At 36.6% G+C, this 23,787-nt stretch overlaps 1 protein-coding gene across 1 annotated transcript in view; it reads left to right on the top strand.

Annotated features, from left to right (window-relative positions):
* Enpep (glutamyl aminopeptidase) overlaps positions 1-23,787 on the top strand; it is an 80,693-nt gene that overhangs the window by 2,238 nt on the left and 54,668 nt on the right. The window contains exons 2-3 of the mRNA XM_076864573.2: positions 11,343-11,484; positions 13,521-13,652. Of these exons, the coding sequence (XP_076720688.2) occupies positions 11,343-11,484; positions 13,521-13,652 (274 nt within the window). The remainder of the gene's footprint in view (positions 1-11,342; positions 11,485-13,520; positions 13,653-23,787) is intronic.

Genomic DNA, 23,787 nt, shown 5'->3' with positions numbered 1-23,787 from the left:
TGTCATTTGTATTCATCCACAAATGGAATATTTGATAGGCCATTGGATAATACTAATGTAATTTTTCAACTTTTCTACTAAATGTGGGTAAGCTGCTCCTATTTAACACAATGAACAGTTAGTAAATTATATATAAACATTTTCTAATATTTCTAATAAAAATTCCTAGGAAATCGACCAAAATTATGTTCCAAATTACATTCTCATCAGTGATATGTGAACAGGTCTTTTTCTCTGAACCTCACCAACAATATGATGGTTTTTTAATTGTTTGCCAATTTCATAGAGGAAAAGGTTTAATATTCTGAAGAATATCCACTTTAAAGAGATTGTAAAACTTCATTAGTGTAAAGTGAAAAGAAGCCAAAACTTTTAAATCTTTATCACTAAACTTTTTAAACTGCTTTTTAGTTTAAAAAGTTGTGAAGATACTAGAAATTTTATCTGAGGGAAGCCATCAAAATATTTATAGAATAAATAAGATACAATTTCATATAAGAAAGTTTCAAAAATATGGAACAAGTTTCCATTAATAAATTTCTGTCACATAATTTATAAGTTTAAAAAAGCATTTTATATTCAAATGTGATTTTCACTCTGGCTCTTTGTGTTATTTTTCTGTACCAGTTAATTTTACCAAAGTAGATATACTTGAGAGCTGCTCACTCTGAAACTCAGCTGACTTAGTTTTTGGTTGGCAAATCCTAGATGAGGAAGGCCAGGGCTTGGCTAGATTCTCGAGGAGGCTTGGTCTCCTGAGTTTGCCTGTTTTCATTAGTAGCAGTTGCAGTTGAAACTCTCACATTACACAGATGCTGCCAGTTCCGTATTGCACACACAGCTCTGGAGGCATTCTGGCATCTACTCAATAATCTCATTTAGGCTAAATGGAATACTTTTTTGTTTTTCTTATGATGAAATATTTCAGGCACTTGAGAAAAGTGCTTTTATGTTTTGTTTTGTTTGTTTTGTTTTTTTCAAGCCTGTGAGTAACATCTTGACAATGTAGTTAAGTCCCTAGTGATTCTCATCCCCTGAGTCCATATAAGGGCTGCCAAGGTAAGGTCACAGGGCAGCACCATTCTGTCATACTCTTCAGTGAGCTTTGTCTTATGTGATGTTCATACAATTTTAAATATTACCATACTGTTTCATTTTAAGTATGCAGTCAAAGTATATTTTATTTATTTATTCAATACATAAAAATTGGACATGTTTATGGTGTGTTTTTGATACATATATTCATTGTGTAATGTTCCCATAAGGGTGAGCAATCTGTCTCCACAACCATTTATCATTTTATGGTGGTGAAAACATTCAAAACCCTTTCATCCAGCTTTTATGAACTGTATTATACATAATCTATAGTTACCATATTGGGCAATAGTGTCCTGGAACGTCTTGCTCCTGTATAACTGCAGCTTAGTACCATGACCAGCTTTTCTGCAACCCAGCTCTCTCAACTACCATCACAGCCTCTGGTAACCACCATTCTACCCTCAACGTCTAGGAGAAGTTTTTTAGATTCCACATATGAGTGAGATCCTCCTGAATTTGACTTTCTGTGCCTGTCAGTTCACATAATGTCCTCGGTTTCAATCATGTTGTCACAAATGACAGGATTTCATCCTTTTGTGGGTGAATAGTATTCTGTTATGTATGTATATCATGTTTTCTTTGCCATTCATCAGTTGATGGTTACTCAGGTTGATTCCATGTTTTGGCTATTGTGACTAATGCTTCAATTAATGTAGAAGAACAGATATCCCTTTGACATATCAATTTCATTTTCAAGTTCTATTTCCTGACCTTTCTACCTTAACATAAAATTTTATTCTGGGGTTGAGTATCAGTTTGGGATATCAATCTGTGACAGTCTCAATGCATTCTAAGCATGATTGCACTCAATAGTAACCAAAATTACTTGATTTCTGCAAACACAACCAGGACCTGAATTTCACAAAGAGGAGATGAGACAACAATCCATGATTCTTTTTCTCAAGATTGAGAGGTGGAAAAAAATAAGTGGAGCCCTTATTAATAATAATAATATCCACATTATCTTAATAGTAACAGAGAGGCTGAGAAACGTTGCATCACTTTTCCTTTCTTTCCCACCTCTTCCTACTCTCTAGACTGTTACTTAAGAGTCTAAGAAATACCACTTAACTGTAACCTTTGGAATGTTTCCCTCCCTACATTCTTCCCCTCTACTTGTACTCACTGTGTTATATAGGGTTTCCTGTTTTCTTCTTCCCAAAAAGTTTCCCTCTACTTAAATCTCCAAAGTATGTATTTTCTTCTCCCAAACACTCAGCATTTCCTTCTCAGTGTTTGAATTACTCTTGCACAGAATTTCCCGAGGTATATTCTATAGCATTCTGGTTGTAAGGAACCTTAGTAGATATTGCCAGAAGAGAATCAAGGGAGGGATTCTGTGGCCAAATCAACCAAAGAAATAATATTACATACATAATTTGGTTTGTTTTTTAATCGTGGGACTTTTTGGAAACTTTTATTTGATAATGTCCATTATGAATCTTTGACAGACTGCCATAGTACACAGTTCCCACACTGTGACTGTGGAATCTCCAGTGGAGTTCCTGAGAAGAGACGGTGGGTCTCCTGTTTCCCACCTAGTACACAGCAAACGCTCAAATGTCATTGAATGACTACATGGGAACCTTTTCATTCAGGCCCCATCTGACTGGTGTTCCCCTACACATGCCGAGACATTGAAATTCAAATTGACAAAGTTGCCTCCCATTTCCCATTAATGAATTCAACTTTCACTGGTGAAATTTTCTCACTTAGGGTGGGAAATTAGCCTTGGTTCCTTTTCTCCCCATGCTATGGAATGGAAGAGCAGTTTGTCAAATCTTTGTTTGACTTTGGAATGCAATCTTTATATTTTTGTGACTGAGAATCATTAGAATTGACAGAAAGTACAAGAAGACTTTAAAAGAGGAGCAGGTCATTTCTAATTTGGGTTTTTGAAGGTGTCCTTCATAACATTGGGAGGATTTCAATTGAGTTTTGATAAATGGGATTTTAATAGGAAGAAGGAGATGAGAAGATAAAAGCAGGTGGATGCCAAGTCAGAAACTCATAACAGCGGGAAGAACATTAGTCTGTGGTCTCTGATCGGAAGAAGCTAGCTAGAGATAACTCTGGGAAACACGCAGGGAAGAAAAAGAGGGCTAGCTGTGACAGAAACTGTGAAGGAGGAATTAACTGGTTAACTCTTTGGATGGAGATGGAGAAGGAAAGAGATAAATCAACATCTAAGTATATGGAAGTACTGAAAAGAAATGAGCATCCATCAGATAGTGGTTTCAGGATAGAGAGACGAAGACACAATGGAGAAAGTAGAGGGAAGGTAGTCAAGATTCCCAGATCAACTGACTGGAGAAGGGCTAATGTTATGGGTCTCAGATGCCCGAGGTATGTGATCTGAGTGATGGCTCTTGCCTTTAGTTGATGTTGCAAATGGAAGAAAAAAGAACTGGTTTAGGAAGGAAGGCCAACTTCAGTGTTAGGCCTGCTGGAGGCCTGTCAGACATCTGAGAAGATACGACTAGTGAGCACTTGAATAAATATATCTGAAGTTTGTAATGAGATTTAGGCTCTGGGTGGAAGCATCAGTGAGATGCTCACAGTCAAGTGTGTGGGGCAGGTGGTATATTCTCCTGCACAGAGGTGTATACTCAAGCATGTGCAGTTTTGATCTTAAAATTTTCACTGTACTCAGCTTATGCTTATATTCTTAGACTGATGTCATGCTATCAGTCTGCCCATTATCAGTAAAGAATTAGACTTGGGAAGGGGTTTTGTTTACTTGTTTAAAGAGGTTTCATAATTTCCTTTTGGAAGTGAGGAAATAACAGAAAAAGATTTTTACTTGACCTTGAATATCCAAGGTCAAGCAATAAAAAAACAAGCAATTGGAAATTAAATTATTAACTGGTTTATTCAGATCACCATAAAACTACACTGAAGTCTGAAATCTATGTGAGCCATCCTGCACTGACTGATGAGGTTCCCTACACAATTCTGGAACCCTTTACTTAGTCTGCATAGACATTTGGCATCAGAAGCCCTTTGCTTAAGGATTTCATCTGGACTTGGTAGTTATTTTGCTGGTTCAGGTTATTAAATTGCTGAACATAGCCTGAGAATGTTCACTGGAAAAAGGTGTTTTTTTCCTCATAAAAAGTGGTTTATGAGATGATCAGGTAGGTTTTTTTTTGTTTGTTTGTTTTTTAAAGTTGATTCAGAGTGAATTAGGCTGTGACTTGGATCTCTTCCTCAGCTTTCTCCAGAGTCACCTTGATCTAATGTGCTTTGAAAAGTCAGAAGGATGTTCTTCCTGTGAATGAATTAATAAGTTACAAGGAATTTCTTTTTAACATGCTAGGTCTAGCAATTGACTTAATGTGACACAGAGAGGCCCCTATGGAGAAGGGTTTCACAGCAGCACATTGGACTGGCGTGATAGCTTTTCAGGACATACCCAAGAGTCACTTCCAAATGTATTATGCTATTAGTCAGACTTTTCCATTAATTTGTAAAATAGTTCATTAGATTTTTAAAAGAAGAAATCTGAATCACTGAATCAAACCTCCCCAGAGAAGTTGTGATCTACAATTGCTTTACATTGCTATCTCATAAACCTTGCCTTCAAGTTTGCATAATATTTTAAAAAATTTAGTCATGTTTATTGAATTTGACTATATTAATAGAGGCTTTTAGGTTATTTAGTCATCCAAGAGAAAAAGAAGGGATTATCATTTTTAAAAATGGTTTATTACCTATAGTATTTACAAAGTTATTTTGTTCTAATATATATTCTAGTCAAATGAATAAATTATAAATACTTTAGATTATGTAAAGTGCTATATCAGAAAGCATAGTTAGCTTTCTAGATTTATAGGAAATACAATGAGGCGTGTCCTAAACCTATCGTGTAAATTTCAAGGGAGTTTCAAATATATTACTACCTATGACCTTCCCCCTCCTATGTTCCCCTAACCTTGTGAAGAGGCTAGACATGCTCTGGTGACTAGGTTTTACAGTTTGAGGACACTGAAAGTTGGAAGGTTTTGTGACTTGCTTAAGAATCACACTTAAGGGATCAAAGTAAGATTAGAATGTAAGAATTTTTAGTTTTAGAAGAGGGCTTTACCCTAAAATCATATGATCCTGCACTTTAACAAAGAAAAAAAAATACCCATTTTGTGGCCCTGCTGGTTGATGAATGTCACTTTGCCTGCACTGATGTAAATCCAGGTCACTGTGAAGGAGTTGGACTTGCTGTGATTTGCTGGGAAGACCACCAAGACGAACCAAGCCAGATCTGCCCCAGGTCCATGTGTAAGCTCAGGAATACTCTGATTTCAGAAGGCACGTTTTGCCTATTATCAAGCAGAACCTCCTTTTTTTTTTTTAATTTTTTTTTTATTGGATGTTCAAAACCCTACAAAGCTCTTGACATATCATATTTCATACATTAGCATACATTAGCTTCAAGTGAGTTATGAACTCCCTTTTTTACCCCAAGTACAGATTGCAGAATCACATGGGTTACACATCCACATTTTTACATAATACCATACTAGTAACTGTTGTATTCTGCTACCTTTCCTATCCTCTACTATCCCCCCTCCCCTCCCTTCCCATCTTCTCTCTCTACCCCTTCTACTGTAATTCATTTCTCACCTTGTTTATTTTCCCATTCCACTTACAACCTCTTATATGTAATTTAGTGTAACAATGAGGGTCTCCCTCCGTTTCCATGCAATTCCCCTTTTCTCTCCCTTTCCCTCCCACCTCATGTCTCTGTTTAATGTTAATCTTTTCTTCCTGCTCTTCCTCCCTGCTTTATTCTTAGTTGCTCTCATTATATCACATAAGACATTTGGTATTTGTTTTTTAGGGATTGGCTAGCTTCACTAAGCATAATCTGCTCTAGTGCCATCCATTTCCCTGCAAATTCCAAGATTTTGTCATTTTTTAGTGCTGCGTAATACTCCATGGTGTATAGATGCCACATTTTTTTAATCCATTCATCCATTGAAGGGCATCTGGGTTGGTTCCACAATCTAGCTATTGTAAATTGTGCTGCTATGAACATCGATGTGGCAGTATCCCTGTAATACGCTCTTTTAAGGTCTTCAGGGAATAGTCCGAGAAGGGCAATAGCTGGGTCAAATGGTGGTTCCATTCCCAGCTTTCCCAGGAATCTCCATACTGCTTTCCAAATTGGCTGCACCAATTTGCAGCCCCACCAGCAATGTACAAGAGAACCCTTTTCCCCACATCCTCACCAGCACTTGTTGTTGTTTGATTTCATAATGGCTGCCAATCTTACTGGAGTGAGATGGTATCTTAGGGTGGTTTTGATTTGCATTTCTCTGACTGCTAGAGATGATGAGCATTTTTTCATGTACTTGTTGATTGATTGTATGTCCTCCTCTGAGAAGTTTCTGTTCAGGTCCTTGGCCCATTTGTTGATTGGGTTATTTGTTATCTTATTGTCTAATTTTTTGAGTTCTTTGTATATTCTGGATATTAGGGCTCTATCTGACGTGTGAGGAGTAAATATTTGTTCCCATGATGTAGGCTCCCTATTTACTTCTCTTATTGTTTCTCTTGCTGTGAAAAAACTTTTTAGTTTAAGTAAGTCCCATTTGTTGATTCTAAGCAGAACCTCCTTTAAAGAGAGAACACTAAAGGACTGAGAAGCCTCCTCTCTCTTGGGTCCTTAGGAGTTTATCTAGCATCTACCCAAGGACAAAATAGAGTATTTAGAAACCTGCCCAATGGCTATTATTTGGAAAATGATCCACTCCCTCCTTACTCTCCCTCCCACATGAAGTCCCCCACCCTTTCCCAAATTAGTTAGCTGACTTATTGATTAAGTTGAAGCATTTTTACAGGGAGTGACTTTTCCTTTTCCTCTGCTTCTGGAAAAAAAAAATCAGATTCCAGAATTCAGAAGAAAAAAGCAACTGACTAATCATAGGGTTGGAGCTTGGTGGATCATTGTATACAACTTAACACTCTGGGAAAGTGTGCAAAGTTTTTATTCTGATGCATTTGCACTCAATACAATCTATAAGATGTTAGGAACTTCAGTTTACCAAACTGTTAACACCACACAACTCAGGCAATAATTATTCTACTGCAGAATAAATAATTTAACCCAGATTCAGAAGTCATTTCCATCGTGTCCCTTTTCTTTTCTCTCTCTCTCCTTTCATCTCCCTCTTTTTCCTTCCCCACTTTCCCTCCTCTGTTCCCTCCCTCCCTTTCTCTCTCTGTCTGTCCACCTGCTCGCCCTTTGGAGAATACAGTGAGACTCTCTCCCTTTCTCTTTTAATATCTGCATATTTCTTAAGTACAGTGGCATCCTCTAATGTTATCACAGTACAGTTACCAAAATCAGGAAATTTAACATTGATACAATACAGTTATCTAATCCATGGTCCATAATCAAATTTCCACCCAGTTATGTTCTAATTGATTTTTTTTTTCTGGTCCAGAATGCAGTCTTGACTCATGCATTGCATGTAGCATCGTGCCTGTTTGTACTCCTTGAAACCAGGACAGTCCTTTAGCCCTTCTTTATCTTTCTCAGTGTCAATATTTTTGAAGAGCACAGGCATTGTTTTGAGAATATCACTTAATTTTAGATCGTCTGACTCTTAGGATTTAAAAATTCAAGTTAAACACATCAGGAATATCACCGTATTGCTTCAGGAAATCGCATCAGGAGACTGTTGGTTGTATTATTATTTGTGATGCTACCTTTAATCACTTGCTCAAGATGGAATCCAACAGTGATGACTGCCATTCTGACTGGAGTCTGTTGTAAAGTGACAGTTCCTCCTTGATAAGTGATTTTCTGAAGTTTCTTTGAAACTATGCAAATATCCCTCATCAAACTTTTACTCACTTTTTTTAGCATCCACTGATGATTTTATTTTCTTCTTTTTCTTCTCTTTCCATGTTTTCTTTTTTATATAATGGTGCATTATAGTTGTACATAATGGTGGAATTTGTTGTTACATATATAACAATATAATTTGGCCAATATCATTCCCCAGTATTTCCTGCATCCCTCCCTCCCTAGGGTCACATTCCTTTACTGATCTCCCTTTGGTTTTCAAAACACCTTCCACAAGATCATTTCTTTTTTTCCTTTTTCCTCTCCAGTTTCCATATATGAGAGAAAACATATAATCTTTGATCTTATGAGTTTAGCTTATTTTACTTAACATAATGGTCTCAAGTTCCATCCATTTTCCTACAAATTACATAATCACACAATTTCATTTTTCTTTATGGTTGAATAAAACTCCATTGTGTACATTTTCTTTATTCATTCATCCATTGATGGACACCTAGAGTGGTTCTGTAGTTTGGGTCTTATGAATTGTGCTGTTGTAAACATGGACATGCACATGTCACTACAGTATGATGACTTTACTTCTTCAGGGTAAATACCAAGGAGTGCTATATCTGTGTCATACCGTGGTTCCATGCCTAGTCTTTTGAAGAACTCCCATGCTGATTTCCATATGTTGTACTATTTTTACGACCCCAAAATAGTATAAAAGTGTTCCTTTTTCTCTGCCTCCTTACCAGCATTTTATTATTGTTTGTGTTCTTTATGATGCCATTCTGACTGGAGTGAGATGAAATTTACCACTGACGATTTTAGAAGACCATTATTCCTACTAAAATTATGAGTTTGCACACTAAGAAAGAGCTTTCCTTCCTCCCTATTTATTTATTTGTTTTGAAAGTCAGAATAAGGATTCATGGATTCATGAATTCCCTTATTTATTTTGATGTTCCAGTTCTCCCAAGTTAGTCCAGTGGTGCTCACGTCACGCAGGCTCTTGTGTCCTTTCAACTTGTTCCCATGATTCTTTGAATATTTCCTGACTTTTTGGCACAGTTAGATATTCCAAGATCATCTTGGAATTTTCCTGACCCAGCACCAGAATAAGCCATTTCTCCAAGGAGTCCTGGTTTCTTTCAGTAGAGAATGATATTTTAAAGTCATCTGGGAACTAGTTCTGCTCATTACTTCAAGCCTGTCATTGTTTCCAGTCTTGCTCAGTAGATAAAGCAAGGACATATATGTCTCTGTATTTCTGTATTATCTGCTTTTTATACTTGTATTTAAAATCATTGAAATCACAATGAAACATGTAATTACAATTCAGCCCCACAGAGTGCAGTTTAGTGTTCACTTTACAAATATGTAACTCCCTTACCCAACAGTGAGGAATCTACTAAGCTAAGGAAGCTAAGGAAGCCCTATCATAAAGATTATCTTCAATTTTTTTTTCATTTGCCATGCTTAGGAAATGGAGAAGGATGTTTTCCAAATTGCTAACACATACCATTGCAAAAATACAAATGTACTTCATCGTGTTCAACATTTATTTACACTTATTTTAGATAAAATACATTGAAATGTAAAAATCTAATGATCACGATTCAAGGAACTTTGACAAATATGCCCATCTTTGCTATCTATATCTCTATGATGAAAACAAAGTTGTCCAATCATCTGAAAAAGTCCCTTTTTTCAGTCAACACTCTCCTGAAAGATAGCCAGTCTTCTGGTTTTATTTATTTTTAGTATATATTAGTTTTCTTGGCCAAGTTTTTAACAAGAAATTTTTTTTAGATCCAGATAGCTTTTGGAAAAAATTCAAAACTATTATAATTTTACCTAGGATGGATGTTGACCTATGGCATATTACTTTTTAGGTAAATTAGTGTATATAATAAATCCTTGAACCAAAATAAAAATGCAGAGTGTTCCCATGGCCTGTTCTCCTCATCTGACTGTGCTGAACTCTTCTTTTGCCCCAGTTACCTGGTTCACTGGGTTTCAGCTGACCACCTCTCAGTTCCTCAACTGCACCAGGTTCTTTTTTTACTAGAAGGACTTGGCACTCACTGTTCACTTATTCTTCACCTGTCTGGTTTTTTTGTGATTATCCAGACCTCAGCACACCATCATTCATTCCAAGAGCTCCCCTTTGATTATTCTACCAGAAATTGCTCATCACTTTTCCTGGGTCACTGTCGGCCATCTCCCCTGGTTTGTTTGTGTTTAACTCTCATTGCTCTTCTAAATTACTGAGTTGTTTGGGTATCTATCTTTTCATAAGATATCAGGGACCTTATCTATAAAGTCTTTGTTGTTTCCTCAGCACCTAGAATGATGTGTTTGTGTGTGTGTGTGTGTGTGTGTGTGTGTGTAGGGACAACACCTATTTGTGGGACAAATGAATGATTGATAACTTAAATTGGTACTCTTTATGATAGGCCTTCCTTAGCTTCTGAGAATCCTGAAGAACAAAATAGTTTCCTTTTACAAATTATTAATGAATATAAATCAACATTGCTTTACTTTTCCTTTCTTTTATACTTTTTACTTTGTATAGTTTTCCAATGAGCAAATATACAACACTGTTGCCTTATTTTAATATGTTTACAGGTATAAAATGTATATTTAATTGATTTTGAGCAGATTTTTCAGCAAAAAAACTTTTCATTTTGAAATTCTAGAAATATTAAACATTAACATTTTAGTGAACACAGGCAAATGCCTAGAGTCACAAGAGAATGTTGCTGTATCTTTTCAAAAGTGGGTTTTTAAAAATTAAAAAAAAATTGCTGGGGATTGAACTCATGGCCTTGCTCATGCTAAGCACCTGTCTACCACTGAGCTACATCCCTGGCCCCCAAAGGTGGATTTGTTTTAAATCAGGCCAAAGTTTACTTTACCTGGGGAATTGCTCAGCACTGCCTCTGCATGAAAATGAAACTGGATTTCTGTCTGTTGTATAACATAAATAAGACAGAATGTGCCATTCGGATAGGACCTGGAGATGCTGCAAGATACTCCTCTGCTCTGTGACAGAATACAGCTGCTCACTACCTCTAAGACAGTTAGAAACAGGCCTTTGAGTTTAGCCTTGTATTTATCTCTTTGTTGCTCAATGAGTTTGGGATAGAAAGAGTCATGATTCATAATTATATTTTATTTTGGCCCACTGAACAGATTTGTAAAATGTGTAAATATTCAAATAAAATACAGGAAATTGTTTGTCTCTGGATTTTCATGGATTTGCCAATCTAAAAATTCCAGGGCAGACTTTGACAGTTATTTGATGATTTTCCTAGATGGAACCTTGTGTTAAGAAATTTAATAGTTATAATCACTTTTTTTTTGTGTGTGTGTGTATAGGAATAAGAACATAGGGTCTGTCAAAAGAGGCAGCATGTATTCTGTCTATGTGTTTATTTCTAAGGAGCATAGCGGCCACGGACCATGAACCAACAGATGCCAGGAAATCCTTCCCATGTTTTGATGAGCCCAACAAAAAGGCGACTTACAACATATCCATCATCCACCCCAAAGAATATCAAGCACTTTCAAATATGCCCGTGGAGGTGAGTATTTCTTAATGTTCTGTTTATGCAGATAGTCTGTGTGTATAATATCAGCTAAAATACCTGATTTGCCAAGGAAGAAAAACCATTAAATTCTAGAACTAAATGTGCACTCATTGTAGGTTTAGAAGATTCAGAATACAATTTAACACTCTCTTTTGCTTTGAGTTCTGGTAATCACAGTCCAGTAAAGAAGTCACCTCCATGTTTCTGTGCAGGAGAGAAAACAGTAGACATCCATTGGCTGGGACTTTGCTCAACTCACAAAATCCCCTAATAATGATGAATTCATGACAAACTAATGGAATTACAGGCTTAGAAATATTTCTGGGCCTAAAATAAAACTCAGTAGTTTTATTTTCAGCTGAATATAAAACCAGTTTTTAAACACCGAAAAACTACTGTGAAAAATCTTTACTTAAATACTGGGTTGTAGAAGCCAACTCCAGCAAAGACCATGCCTGTAGTTCTTTTTTTCTTTTTCTTTTTTTTTTTTTTTGAGAACAGGAAATGTTTGTCAACTGCTGGATAAATAACAGGCTACACTAATTTCTGCCTGTGTAATCATTAATTAACATAAAACTCTTTCCTCTATAATTGGTAATGTAGTTAACTAGAATATCATTACCTCAAAGTTGAAGTTCAACATACTTTATACCTTTGGCATGTCAAAGAGTAGGTCTCATCTTTAGGTATAATTATCATTTATTTAGTACCAGAAGGACACTGAGGCTGAAATTATACCTCTGATCTTTCTGATTCACTGCCTGACATGTCATCACTGAAATTCTTCTCTTTTGATAATAAAATATCCCTTGAAAAGACAAACAAAACAAAAACATCAGAGGGTTAAAATGTAAGCTGTCGTCAGCCATCCATGCCTCCATGTGAACTAGCTTCTAAACTTGATTTTTTTTTGGTATCAGGCACATGAGAAATTAAGTTTTGGTTGGAGAAGAGAGAGGAAAGAATAAAGTTAAAGTGTGACACACTGACCCAGAAGATGGGTTCAGGGTACAGCATCATCAGAATGTCTTGGCATGAGTGAGGGAAGAGAATGGGAGGGGGAAGCAAACTTACCAGTCTCTGCTCACAGGCTCACAGTCTCCCCACATTACCTTTCATTTCATAGAGTTATATTTCTTGACCTTCTTCTAGATCCAGACAATAGAGCTGGAAAAGGGAAAATTTTCAGGTCATTAGGAGATCAACACTAATACTATTAGTCTTTCATCGCGGAGTAACTACCTTACTGGAACCCCAGCATTTTTATATAAGCACATACACATAATGTCAATCATATATCAATTCTAGTTCAGCCTCCCTCATTTAATCTCTTTGTAAAGCTTCCCACTTAGATAGAAGCTATAAGAGGAAGTGGAAGCATTTAAACGATGGTACCAAGAATTGAGAAAACATTCATTGTTGAAGTATTAGGATTCATGATTGACAGGGAGGACTGCAGAGCTGGTGTGGAAAAAAAAAAAACCCAGACAGAGAAGGAGTATGTCAAGCACTGGAATCCTTCTCTCTGTCCATGGTAACCAAGGCACTGACTTTAGAGGCCATACCGTGGGTCTTCTATGTAGACAACTAGAAGTGGAGAAGAGAAGCCACCATTCATTTATTCTTGATAGAGTGATTCCCCTCCTGCATGTACTCAAGTCAGCAAACATTTACTAAGTTCTTTCTCCCTGACAATATTAAACACTAGCCTATCCTTTATTAACAGATCATAATACCCCCTAAAATATTATGGTGAGTATTGTTGTTTAGTGTCTCATCCAATTGACATCATAGTCCAAATTCTGTTTTTCCTAGAGAAACCCAATGCTGCATATAATTCAGTTACTCTTTCACAATACTTAAAATAATGTGAATTTTCCTTTAGTCTTTTCAACATCACCACAAAACTTTTTACTTCTGAGCTTTGGCAAAGCTCCTGAGTAGAGAGAAGAGCTGGGGGGTCACCATTTGTTTGTCTTGGACATGATTGACCTCTTGATAAATGAAAAATTATCTTTTGTATTCTATAGAAAACAGAGTCAGTGGATGACCAATGGATGCGAACAACTTTTCAGAAGTCTGTTCCCATGAGCACTTACCTGGTGTGCTTTGCTGTACATCAATTTACCTCCATAACGAAAATGTCAGAAAGTGGAAAACCTGTGAGTTTCATTATATTTTAAATATTTACCACCTGTGAATTTGTAGTTAGTTTTCTACATTTTTGAATAGATATTGGTTTGTTTTCTGCATAATAGGCCAGAAAACTCCATCAGACATCAGGGTCTGTGAACTTGAAAATATATCAAGCAATATAGAAAAATATAAGCTGAAAAGCCACAGACAGAAAGTAAACAAATAGGAGAGACACAGATATGCATGGCCTTGAATTATTTTAAGGGGAAAATTCACAATGAATCAAAAGCTGGATCCCAAGTACACCAGCATAAATGTATTTAAATATCTGTGCATATTCAATTTAATAAAATGGTTCAGTGCTACTGGGTGAGGTCCCAGGAAGAGAGACTCCAGGGAGAGAGGAAGAGACAAGAGAGAGCCAAATGTCCTTTAAGTAACCAAGCACTGAGAAGTTGGGGCCATTTCTACATGTGTGACTTAAAATAGGACAGCACCAAAGTGTCAAACGTACTTTTTAAAAGCGTGAGAAAACATAAGCAATCTTTTTTTTTTAATGAGGATATCTACTTTAATAATTTCCTTTTGAAAAATCAAATAATTTTACCCATTTTTTTCTCATTTTGGAGGCCCCCATTTGGCTTATGCTCTGAACACTAACTTCCTCTATAAAGCACGTTAACCCAACTTTGTGCCATCGGTTTTATAAATGGGTGTATGAACTTATGAAATATTTGCAGTATTATTTAAAAAGGGAGGACCACCACCCCATTATACGGATGGGAAACTAAAGCTTAATGAGTGCAAGTAATTTGTTCACGATTCAACTGATAAGTGTCAGAGACTCAAATTCCATTTTTTCCCCAAATACTGTATCCTGATGAGCCTTCTGAGATGTAATATTCTAAAAGTATCTTACCTTTTCACCAGTCATTGGAAGAGAAGAGATGGGTCCTTTATTTCCTGTGAAACTAGCTCCTGGGGAAATTTAACTTTACCTTGGTTTAGGAGGATGGACATTCACATATGCTAAACCTGGGTTTCCAGGTGACTACCTGTACTCTATCCATATTTCAGTGAGTAGGGAATGTCCAAAGACCTTTCAGAGGGGCTACACATCATGACTCATCCATCTTTGTGTTTTCCTTGCCACATATGTTGCTTCAATGTGATCTTCAGTCATGGTGAAGGGGACTACCAGTGGCAAACAGATAATATTAGATATGGAAAAAAAATGGCATCAGAAAGAGGAAGTTGTTTTTTCTAGGTTGAAATGAGTGCAGTCAATGCATTCCTCTTGTTAAAGGCAGAGTTGAATACATCCATTAAGCTTTCCCCCCGCTTTCAATCTCATAGCAAACATGGAATTTTGTCTGAAGGTGCTTTCCTCATAACCCATAATTCAACTGCATCATTGTTTTTTTTATGCGGCACAGGTGTTTCTCATACCAATTTTTAGAAAATTACAATTACTTCTAGGCAAGTTTTTCTATTTTGGGTAGAAACACCAAGCCAAAGTAGAAAATATTCCAGTACAAAGTAGAAAATATTCCTTACAATTTCATCAATGAGAACAATGCAGCTGGGCACCATGGCACACACCTGTAATCCCAGCGACTCAGGAGGATCACCAGTTCAAAGCTCACCTGGGTAAGAGTGAGGTACTAAGCAACTCAGTGAGACCCTATCTCTAAATAAAAACAAAAAAAGGGCTAGGGAATGGCTTGGTGGTTAAGCACCCCTGATTTCAATCTCCAGTACTAAATAATAATAATAATAATAATAATAATGCAACAGCCAATCAGCAGATGATATTATTCTTGAAGTTCCTTTCTTTTCTTTTTTATTTATTTATTTTATTTTTTATTCTTATTATATATGACAATGGAAAATGTATTACAATTCATATTACATATATAGAGCACAACTTTTCATATCTCTGATTATGTACAAGTATATTCACACCATTCATGTCTTCATATATGTACTTTGGATAATGATGACCATCACATTCCACCATCATTTCTAACCCCCTACCCACTACCTTCCCATGCCACCCCTTTGCCCTATCTAGAGTTTTTCTATTCCTCCCTTCTCCCACTCTCTACCCCACTATGAAACATCTTGATGCTGGTTGTTTTAATGAATCATAATAACAGCCATTATTATCAGGTGGTTAGTATGTGCTCAATACTGTTAAAATACTTCATGAACTAGATTTCTTTTTAAAGTCATGTTTGTTGAGATATAATTTATATATGGTAAATTTATCCTGTTTAGTTTTATAGTTATATGAATTTTGATAACACAAATATAAAAAATGACAACATATATATGGATATATAGTACTACTGTCAAGATACAGAATATGTTAGCTTGTGCTCCTTTACTTCTTTTTTTAAACAAATAGAGAAATTAATTTTAATACATTTTCATTTAAACCAATGGATTACCAACATAATTTGCAAAGAAAGTAATTGTTAGTAAGATAAGTATTTCATGTTCATTTTCTTTGTTCCAGTAAGTCTTTGGAATCTAATGTCTATTTAACACATAGCACACCTCAATTCAGACTAGAGACATTTCAAATCTCAGTGGCCTCATGTAACCAATGGCTGCCATATTGGCTCCTTTCTCCATCTTTCACCTTTTGGTGAGACATATGCTGTAGGCTGCATGACAAGTCCTCTTGTTATGTGGTTTCTTGTTGAGTTCCATCAGAAAGGAACACCAAAGAGATGTACTTAAAATATACAAGAGTAGAGCAAGGTGTTTTATTCCTCCTTATAAGACTCTATTAGACTGTGAGTTGTTTTCTACATGCTTTTGGTGGGAATAACTTCAGTTAGGTCACCTTCTCCTACAAGTTTTTCATAATGGCTCTCTCTTATTTCACCTCTCACCTCTCCAATTTTACAAAAGGAAAGGTGCTTCACAAAATTTGTTAGTTTCTCTCAACCTCTCCCTTACCATTATAAATACCTTATTAAACAATTTTTACTCTGATTAAGCTTTTTCATCCTTGAATCTTGAATAATGATTTTTAATTATAAGAGAGTAAAATATACCTCATCTCATATCACAGGGAATGTATATACACATACCAAATTAATTATATGTTAAAATATAATGTATAAAATTCTAAAACTTTTAAAGAACATATTTGTGTAACTTTGTGAAGAGAAATGGAAAACAAAATAATATGAAATAAACAAAAGCCTGAAAAATTAGATGATATTGTAGTTAAAATTTTTATGTGTAAAAATTTATTAAAATGAGTTGAAAGAGACATGAATTATATTACAGCTCATTTTTAAAATTTTTGATATTTAGCTTGACTTGGTTTCTCCTTTGGTTGGCTTTTCCCTTATTGTAGTTCTTCCCTTTCATTATTGTTTTTTATTTCCTCCTCATGGAATATTTTGCCAAGAATGTTCTGTAGTGCAGACTTTCTTGCTGTAAATTCTTTTAGCTTTTATTTATCATGGAAGATTTTTATTTCATCATCAAATTTGAAGCTTAATTTTGCTGGATATAAGATTGTTGGTTGGCATCCATTTTCTTTCATAGCTTGGTGATGTTGTTCCAGGCTCTCCTGGCTTTGAGAGTCTGGGTTGAAAAATCTGCTGAGATACAAATTGGTCTTCCCTTATAGGTAATCTGATTTTTCTCTCTTGCAAGCTTTAAAATTCTATCCTTATTCTGTAGACTAGGCATTTTCATTATAATGTGTCTTGGTGTAGAACTGTTGTAATTTTGTACATTTGGTGTCCTGTAGGCCTCTTGTATTTGATTTTCCAGTTCATTCTTCATGCTTGGGAAATTTTCTGCTATTATTTCATTGAAGAGATTGTGCATTCCTTTGGTTTGAATCTCGGAACCTTCCTCTATCCCAATAAATCTTAAATTTGGTCTTTTAATCACAGTCTAATATCTTGGTGATATCTTACCAGGTCCTTATTGTTGTCCCTTTATTTTCAAGATTGTATATTTTGTCTTCATTGTCTAAGTTCCTGACTTCCAAGTGATCTAGTCTGTTGGTGATGCTATAAATTATAGAGTTTTTTAATTGGCTTATTGTTTCTTTCATTTTGAGGATTTCTGTTTGTTTGTTTTTTTTCAGTATCTCTATCTCGTTCTTTAAGTAATCTCTTGCAACTTGAATTTGTTCTCTTATCTCTTTGTTGGAGTGATCAATTTTTTGCCTGCATCTGCTCACTTAAGTTGTTCTTCAATTCCCAAATCATGTTAGTTATGTATGTTCTGAACTCCTTCTCTGACATTTCACCTACTGCACTATCTATGGATTCTATTGTTGTAGTATCGTGGTTTGTTTGGGGCACTTTCTTCCCTTGTTTTTTCATGATGTCTACGGGTCTTCCTCTCTTGCAGTGCAGATCCCAGGTATTACAACTTCTGCCCTATTGTCTTATAGTGTCCCTATAGGTTACCAATACCGCATTTTTAAGGAAGAGATCAATATTACAGCACTCAATGTACCCAATGTGCAGCGATAGATCAGTTAGCTTCTATTTTTACATTACAGTTTTGTCACTATAATTAGAAATGATGAGTTCGGTTATCTTCTACAATATAGTCCATAGGCTTGCATAATGGTTTACAGTTTCTAATGGTAGAAGGGGGCCTGGGTAGTTGGCTGAGATGTTTATGAGGTAGAATGTTAGAATATGGAGGTATTAAATTATATGACTAGTGAGAGGGTAATCATAAGAAGTTGGCTGTTAGTAGGAGGAACAAGAGACAGGCAACCCCATGCAAGACTCCCTGTTACCTCAGCAACAGGATAATTATTAGCACCCCTAGTAGAGAAACCTTTGGTGCAGCCAGGCCCATAGGGATCTTGGTGATATCTTACCAGGTCCTTATTGTTGTCCCTTGATACAAGCGGAGATGTCCCAGTGGTGGTGGCAGCCACAAGCCTATATGTACCCTGATGTTGGGCTGTGGAGCCACGCTTTGCTGAATAATGAACTCCAGTGCAGGGTGGCTCACCATGTATCTCTGTGTCTCCGGGTGAGGGACAGGACTCTCCTCCCAATCTCTGGGTCACGGTGTCTTGAAGTTATTTTCTAATAATGTCGTTGAGCTTGAATTTCCAATATCACTCTGACCAAGGATGTTTCCTTGTAAGGTAGCTCTACTAGTTGAGTGAGTCATTGAACCTGTACCATTCAGCTAGCTGGGTTCTAAGGATGGATTTTACACAAAAGATATAGAGTGATTTAATGAAAAAGAGAATTTGGTGAAAGATCCCTGAAAGTCCTGTAAGTAGTAAATCTTTCTTAAATGGTTCTATGATAAGTGAGAGCATAGCATTCTGTCTTAAATCAGTGAAGCTTTTCATCATTTGGAAGAGGAACAATGCTAATATTGTCATGATATATTACTTTCTCATCATTAATTTAACAAGAGAGTAATAGAAGCCAAACTTCCTTTTGAAACTTCCCAGATGCTCTGAGTCAGAATTCCAAGAAAGTTAAAATGTAAAACTGAAGCCGCTAGGTGCCCCTTTCCCTTTCTTCCACCACACCTACCCACCTCTTTTCTCAGGGCTGGGGGTCAAACCCAGGGCCTCATGCATGCTAGGCAGATGCTCTCACTGAAAGCACATTTCCAGCCCTCTACCCCTTCCAATCAAAGACAAGCAACCAGAATGTTCTCTCCTGCAAAAATCTGTGGGACTGTGCCCTTCAAAAGTTGAACAAAAGTTCAAGGGAGAAGTTTGAAGCCTCCAGTGTGAATGTTAGTGCTTCAGAGTAAATTCCTCTTCCTTGGCATCTGGGAGGTTCTCCCCTGGCTCCCTACCCACTCACTCTAAACTAAAATCTAATAGTTGACATCACAGAACAAAATGCTCCCAGTATGATTTCCCACTTCAGAGAGAATTACAGGAAAATCAACCTACTTAAATCTACTGAAATGTAACATCAGAGGAAACCCACACCAGGTGCACGGTCCTACATTTTTAGAGCTGAACAGACAGCCTAAGACACACAGTATATGAAAACAAGCAACAGGGAAAGAGAAAGTCTGAGACAAATAGAAACACAGTGGGAGTGAATTGCAATAATTGGAGAAACAAGAGAGAATTTTTTTAAAGCCATAACAATTAAGTATTCATACACCTGTAACCTTTAATTAGTAAGTTCAAAGATTCAAGAAGATGTGCTCATTTTAAAATAAATATAAAAAGTGATGAGGAAACAATCAGAAATAGTAATCAGAGTTTAAAAACATGATTTCCAAAACATGACCTTGGTCCCACCCCCACCCCTACCAGGTGATCAATTCATTCCAAAATCAGAGCCTAATAAGCCCATAATTTCATTCTGTCCACTTTTTTTGTATTTCTATTGACTCCATATAGGTATTCATATTGTTGCAAGTCCTGATAGGTCTGGTGGGGTTCCGATTTTTATAACTTACCAATCATTTCTGAGTGTTAGGAGCAGAGGGGATCCATCAAAGCATTAATTTTTACTGCATCATCTTGACCTGAGGTCATTACTTTTTCTGTTAAAAAAAAATAAGTTTAAAAAAGTTAAGTTGTAGCTAGACAGTTGTTGCACACACCATTTTTATTTTATTTGGTACCAGGGATTGAACCCAGGGGTGCTTAACCATTGAGCCACATCCCCACTCTTATCAGAAGATGATCAATAGACAAGAACAATAAAGACAGGGCACAACTGACCTGCAGTGCTCCCAGCTAGAACCCTGCAGGCCTGGCTTCTGTCCCCGATGATGGCAGCAGCAGAGGCTTGCAAAATGGATTCTTTCATGTGGTCTTTCCAAGTTTAAGGACCTCATCTCCGATCTCAACACAACCTTCCAGAGTCTTGCTCCACCAGCCTTTCTTCCTCTCCCTGACCCAGGTAGATTTCATCTAGTCTTTTAAGACAGTAGAATCTCAATGTCTCTCCATTCTCTCTCCAATCTATGATTACAGCAAAAACTCTGTTTTTTTTTTTTCCTGGCTTTCAATTTTTATTGCTAAAAACTTTTCCAAACAAGGTTCTTGCAAATCAAAAGGTTTTGCTTCAAAATTTATAGTATGGGCACCAAGAACCTACTTTGGATATCCAAAAAGTAAGTTTTGCCTTTCCGCCCTCCATTCTGTGGTGGTGCCATTGGCAATGTGGGTACCCTGTGAGATCACTCACATATAAGGAAGTGCAGACAAGAAAATCACAAAGGCCAATAATTCAGTGTGTTATCTTTAGTGATATTAATGCTGTTTATGGACATATTTTTAGAATCATTATGTGTCAATTGCTGTGTTTGCGTTATCTTATTTAATCCTTGCAATATTTCTTTTTTAAAAAAATTTTAATATTTATTTTTTAGTATTTGGCAGACACAACATCTTTGTTTTTTGTGGTGCTGAGGATCGAACCCTGGCCGCTCGCATGCCAGGCGAGCGCGCTACTGCTTGAGCCACATCCCCAGCCCCTCCTTGCAATATTTCTATGATACTATTATCATTATTACGTCTATTTTGTAGCCAGGAGAGTTAGATTTCAATCTGATGAGTAGAGAGAAAGTATGATGTAGAAAAATGAACCTTGTTCTGAATTCTGATGTTAGTGTGCATTTTCTCCATGCATACAATGAGGAAGCTTACTTTTATTTATTATCTGTTCATTTATTTGGTACCAGGGATTGAACCCACGGGTGCTTAAACACTGAGCCACATCTCCAGGCCTTTATTTTTTTTATTTTGAAACACGATTTCACTAAGTTGCTTAGGGCCTTGCTAAGTTGTTGAGGCTAGCTTTAAACTTGCAATCCTCCTGCCTCAGCCTCCCAAGCCAGAGGGATTACAGGCCTGCACCACCAAACCTGTCAGGAAGTGTATTTTTAAATCTCCTTCAAACCCTGAAAATTTAAATAGAGGTTTACAATCCTTATCTAAACCCTTACAACCAGTTGTGTGTTGGAATTCCTAAGTGTTTGGATTTGTGTAAAATGATGTGTTCAAATACTGTCACTGTAGTGGCATCGGGGGTAGTAACTTATAAGCACACAGTGATGTTGTTTCTGCCTGTATTTTGATAGCAGGGAAAAAAATAAAGACCATTAAAAAAAGACAGAATGAATTGGACAATCACTTTTCTATGTTCATGTGTAAACACACAACCATGATACCTCCACATTCTGTTTAGCCATGAAAATGAGAAATTATACTCCATGTATGTATGATGTCAAAATACATTCTACTGTCATGTAGAACTAAAAGGAACAAATAAAAATTTTTTAAAAAAACTCCTATAAGTTCAGATAAGTTGATACTGCCATATTAATTTGTTTAAAGACAACAAAAGCTTCTGATTTTCAGAGCTCTGGGTTTTAAGGTCATGGCTAAGGAATTGTGAACCTGAGAAAGGACTGAGGGAAGTGAGCATGGATGATATAAAACATTATATTCCATTATCATTAACAGGACCAGATTCATAGAACTGATGGAAGAGACATTGCATGGGAAATGCTTTTCACAGTACCTAAAACAATTTAGGTGCTAAATAAGACTAGCAAGAAATCATAATAGTTCCATTGCTAAGCTTTGTACTTGATTTTGGTGGCAGAGACATAAATAATCATCACTGACTGTAAAGATGGCACGTGGTCTTATTACATTGTTTTAAGAAAAGTTGACCTCAAGGGACACATAAAGGGAGTGACAATGATCAACCAGGAATCATTCAGGACTCATGTCCCATCTCTGAAACTGCTGGACACATTTGAATGAAACAGATAATATTAAAAATTCTAAAAGCCTACTTTATAATAAGTTCCAATAGGTTAAAGGAAAAGCACAACAATAATGGTAAAGCCAGTGCATGGTGCCTCCCCCAAAAAAGAATCAACTGAATCTAGACTTTAGAAAGCCCAGACTTTCACCACTGACATTTGTGCAATGGATTCAGTGTTTTGAGGTATGACTAATAGTTTCTGCTGGAGGTATATCCAGGTAGTATAATTTGCTTAGGGAGCTTACTCTTTTTTAAAAATTAAATACGCGCATAAAAGTTAGGTCCTTAAAGCCTTATAAATCTTACATTTATTTATGAAGTTTACAAACCTTATGTTCATATTTATATATAAAGGTTGCAAACTTTATATTTAACCTTTAATAAAGACCTTGAATAATAAAGGCATGGCTAGTCATACACTTTTTTCAATATATATATATATATATATATTTATTTATTTATTTATTTATTTAAGTTGTAGATGGACACTCTACCTTTATTTTATTTATTTATATTTTTGTGGTGCTGAGGATGGAGCCCAGGGCCTCACACTTACTAGACAAGCACTCTACCACTGAGCTACAACCCCAGCCCTAGTCATTCACTTTTAAAATGTCATCTCGGTAAAGCAAATATGTGGATTAGAAAGAGGGAAATTATTATTGAAAAGTGATGACGATTCAGAGGTTATTTACTGCACTTTGTCCTGCACAGAATGCTGAGACTTAGCAGATGCTAGAGAGTTAACACCTTTACCAAGGGCCAGAGAAAGGAGAGAGGGATGTGAATGGAGCTTATGTTGAAGACAAGGTCAGAGAGCAGGAAAAGCACACAGAGGGGGAGCAAAGGTGTTGGCAGAGGAGGGTAGATGCTTTCTAATGCCCCAAATTCAGACATCACAGAGATTCTGCAGTTCAACGCTCCTCCCCAACCACACGCTATTAGGGAGCTTCAAGTGACAGACAATGTTGGCTCATTACAAAATTAATGGGCCATATCTATATAACCCGTGATTGCGCAGTTCAGTTGCTCTAACAGTGGTCATAAAGTATGATCTACAGCCTCGCTTTGAAAGGTCAGAGATCACAGATAATCTGCAGACTGGCTTGGCTGCAAAGACGGAGCATTCTTCTGTGGGACAGGGTTTCTCAGAAACAGAAGAGAAAGGAACTGCTTTGATTTGGATTGACTCTACATGGATTCCAATCTTATCTAAAGAAACCTCATTCCTGCTGCTGTCACCATCAATATTGGAAAAAATATAGAGGAAGAAAAAGTGAATTTTATTGTTTCAGAAGCATGCTACTTCAAAGGAGCCCATGAACCAGCGTGGGAAATGAGCTCTAAGAACACACGGAGTCTCTCTTCCCGTTGCTTCGCCTAGGGC

The sequence above is a fragment of the Callospermophilus lateralis genome, chromosome 8 (genome assembly GCF_048772815.1).
Source record: "Callospermophilus lateralis isolate mCalLat2 chromosome 8, mCalLat2.hap1, whole genome shotgun sequence".
Lineage (NCBI taxonomy): Eukaryota > Metazoa > Chordata > Mammalia > Rodentia > Sciuridae > Callospermophilus > Callospermophilus lateralis.
Note: the sequence above shows the minus strand (reverse complement) of the source record. Positions and strands in the feature narration are given on the sequence as shown.